This window comes from Haplochromis burtoni, unplaced genomic scaffold (genome assembly GCF_018398535.1).
Source record: "Haplochromis burtoni strain Fernald_Lab_line unplaced genomic scaffold, NCSU_Asbu1 Contig_24, whole genome shotgun sequence".
Classification (NCBI taxonomy): domain Eukaryota; kingdom Metazoa; phylum Chordata; class Actinopteri; order Cichliformes; family Cichlidae; genus Haplochromis; species Haplochromis burtoni.
Genome location: NW_024582385.1, coordinates 2,055,421 through 2,059,328, shown reverse-complemented (window position 1 = coordinate 2,059,328; position 3,908 = coordinate 2,055,421). Strand labels below are relative to the sequence as shown.

The 3,908-nt window shown below is 48.0% G+C and overlaps 1 protein-coding gene across 6 annotated transcripts in view; it reads left to right on the top strand.

Moving 5' to 3' along the window:
• auts2a (activator of transcription and developmental regulator AUTS2 a) overlaps positions 1–2,857 on the top strand; it is a 345,887-nt gene extending 343,030 nt beyond the window's left edge. For all 6 annotated transcript variants that reach the window (XM_042218837.1, XM_014335014.2, XM_014335012.2 and 3 more), the window contains one exon: positions 287–2,857. In XM_042218837.1, coding sequence (XP_042074771.1) covers positions 287–1,538 — 1,252 coding nt within the window. In that variant the 3' untranslated portion in view covers positions 1,539–2,857. The remainder of the gene's footprint in view (positions 1–286) is intronic.
• The last annotated feature ends 1,051 nt before the right edge of the window (positions 2,858–3,908 follow it).

The window sequence follows — 3,908 nt, the reverse complement described above, 5'->3', positions numbered from 1 at the left end:
GAGCTCGTGCTCCTGCTGGGGGGAGGAGAGAGGAAAAGGTTAGCATCGCCCATATTTGATAACAGCTCCTTAATTAGCAGCAGCATTGAATTTAGTTGAGTCAGAGTCATGTAGACAAGTCAGCAGCAGCATCAGTCAGGTGGTGATAAGCAGATTGGCAAAGGCTTAAATTAAAGATGTTTCCTGTATGTTTTACATAATCATAATTTTCCATAAAATGTTTTTTTCTCTGTACAGTTATTTAACTCCAAACGTAAAACTCTCATAACCTTGTTTGTGCCTGTAGGGACTCTGTTGAAAAGCGTCATCCCAGCCATCCGTCCCCGGTCCCCGTCAATCCAATCAGCCTTCTTAGCCACAGCCGACCTCCTGAGCACCACAGGAACCACCTGCCACCTGCTTCTGGAGAGCCTCAGAGGGAGAAGGAGAACAAGGCCAAAGAGAGGGAAAGGGAGCACTCGGATTCATGGAAAGACAACGGCACAGACGACCACAAGCTCAAGGACAGCCAGCACAGTGACAAGGACACGCCTGTCATCCATGACGGCCGAGCGTCGGAGGACAAAATGTCAAACAGAGGATCGGCGTCACCCTATGTCCGGCAGACCAGCTTGGAACGTCCCAACGGTGGCCTGACAAGGGATGTCCTGGAGAAGAAGGCGGAGCTGCCATACGAGCACCAGAAGAAGAGCAGTGAGGTGAAAGTAAAGGAGGAGAGGAAGGAGGAGCAGGATGGAGGCGCAGAGAGGGCCAGTGAGCACCTGCAACAGGCGTCCTCCACCCCTAATCTCCACCCTCCCTCCTCAGTGCCTGTGTCCATGGGCATGCCCGTTGTCCACCCCATCAACAGCATCAGCAGCCTAGAGAGAACTCGAGTCGTGGCGCCCTTTATGGGTATCAGTCCCATCCCAGGAGCTGACAGATTCCCCTACCCTCCCTTCCACTGGGACCCAATGAGAGACCCCTACAGGGGCCTGGACATTCACAGGCGAGACCCTTTGGCCAGGGACCTGCTGCTGAGGAACGATCCTCTGCACCGGTTGGCAGGGCCGCGCCTGTACGAGGCAGAGCGCTCCTACAGGGACCGCGAGCCTCACGACTTTAATCGCGACCACGCCCACCCCCTGGCCCTGGAGCAGAGGAGGGAACAGGAGCGCGCCCAACTGGAGGAGCGCGATCGCCTCAACATGCTCCGAGAGGACTACGAGCACGGGCGCCTCCACCCCGCGGTGCACCATCCCGCCCTCGACGGACACCTCCCCCACCCTGCCCCGGGCCTCATGGCCCCCGGACTCGCTGGCATGCACTACTCCAGGGTGAGTCCCTCAGCCGCAGCGGCAGCAGCTGCCGCCGCCGCAGCCGCAGCCACCGCCCATCAGAATGGTATCCTGAACAAAACGCCACCCACCGCATCTCTGAGTGCACCGCCCCCACTCATTCCCACACTGGGCGCCCGGCCCGGCTCGCCCAGACGGACTACTCCCCTGGGCACAGATATCAGAGACAGACCGGCTCACAAAGACATCGAGGCGCGGTGAGGCGAGCAGACGCGGTGGCCCTGCAGCCCTGTGCCTCACCAACACTGAACTCACAACCAAGCACTTAGCTTTGGCAAAGCAAGACTGTAACATAGCTGTGAATAATTTATGTGGGCACACAGATGCCCATGCAATGAATCGTTTTTGTATAAAACTACAAAGAGACAATAATCATGGAACAAAAAAAAGCTTTTTTTCAGAGATTTTGTTTTCCCGTTTTGCTCCAGCTTTCCGTGTGCATTCTTTCTCTTGTATAGAAAAGTGATGTGGAGTCAGAATGAGCAACTTTGGATTGTACAGGTACTTTAGCACTGAGTGTGTAGATAATGTGTACAGTCGCTGTGCTCGCCCTGTACGGATTCAAATTCATGGTACAAATATGCAAAAGAGTGTTTCGAAAGCTTTACTTTGACAGATGTAAATACAGGAGTATGATTCAGAATGTGCTTTTTGCAATTTCTTTATCGTTTGGTTGACGCAGGTGATTCGCATTGTACCAGATCCCCAGATTCAACTATGCAACAAATGTCTCGGTTCCCTTTCTGAAAGCTGGCCTTCAACACTACTGACTGCGTGCCACTGTGTACCATTCAAGGACTGTATTCTCTCCACAACGCAGACTTGACATTAACTTTGCGTCCGTGCTGACAGATGCAGCTTTAACTGATCCGCACAGGGTTTCAGATTTAACAAAAACAAAATGATTTTTGTCTTAGAATAATCTGTGGTGACAATCCCATTGAACTGAATATTAAATTGTGATGTAAAAAGCCAGCAGCACAAATGTGTGGATGGATTTTTTTGTTGTCCTCTTGGTTAACACCAGTCTTGTTCTGGGGAGAATGCAGCGCATTAAACACCATGATGGCACATTAGCCCTAGCGGAGGAGTGTAAAGTACATGTTTCTGTTGGTCAAACAGTGTATTAAAGTGCTTTCCTAAGTTGTTGTACCTACAAAATCAAAATACAAAAAAAGCAAGTCTCAACCATGGACGGTTTGTTTCTAACAAGCAGAGATCTATTTTAGTAGTCCACTGAAGGTTTAGTTGTGCGCTTCAAACTCTGTGATATCATGTCGTGCAGTGTTTTTTAATCCAACATGAAATTGTCCACCCGAGCCATAGTGGTTAGTCGATACGTATCGCAAAAAGATTGTTCAACGAGAAACCTTTTGCTGTTTACCGTGTACAGGGGAAAAAACGAAGTCTTTCTAGATCGTGTACAATGAGAAAAAATGAAGCGACTGAATCTTCAGCATGCTCCTCATTTAAACTTGTGTTATGTAAATTGTGCCATGTTATTAAAAAATGTGTACTAACCCTGTGTTTGGGTGTTTATTTCTCCGCCTTTGCACAGACGCCATATGTGACGTGTCCTGGCCCCACTTCTCACCCACCAGTGTTTTTATAGCGCTACAGGTTGCGTGTGCCATTAATACTTCTTTTTTTAATCCTCTGTCACGTACAGCGTGTCACATCCCTGCTGATGTAGGAGAAAACTTGATGGTTACCCCAGAATTGTGAATCATGAGCAGATGCAAGAGTTATTGGTATTACACTGAGTAACTACAGGTTCGTGCCGCCGCCTCTGACTGATGTTTGGCACTGAGGCGCGTGGGTGCGTCAGTCACCGCTGCTTTTCCTCTCAGACCTGCACGTATGAAATGATATAGGGCTACAGCATGGGGGTAATTCAGCCTTTGGACCAGCAGAGGGCGCCAAACTATAAGAAGTCTTATGGCGTGGATGAAACTTTAGACAAACCATTACTCTGCGTAAGAGCTACCGTTTGACAACTACTGTCAAAGAAACGCAAGGTTGGCCTATAAACCAGCCTGAACCATATCTCAGGACCAACACATTCACACTCACACGTACATCTACTGAAGCCAATTAACATGGATGTGTTTGGACTGTTGAAGGAAGCCAGAGCCCCCATAGAGAACAAGAACAAGAAAATCTTTCAAGTCATTTGATTAAAAATCGTGAGGTGAAAAGGAGACATGCAGCAGGGGAGTTTAGAGAAATCAAAGAAGCAAAACTTCACATTTAAGAAGCTTCAGAAACAAAAGCAGAAGGCAGCGTTGCAAACCTCATATTCACAACAGAACATAAGAAACCACGTCGAATATTTAAAAAGAGACCGTTTTTAGAGACCACTTAAATTTTGAATTTGATGACAGCGTCATGTCTCAAAAACGTTTGGATGGAGAAAAATAAGCAGCACAAAAGAAACAGCTGGAGGAACATTTAGCAACGAATTAGGTTACCTGGCATCGCATCAGCAAAAATGGGCAGATTTTCACCAATCTGCTAAAAAGTCTACACATTTTAGAACAATTTCAGAATTATGTTTCCCAACATGAAATT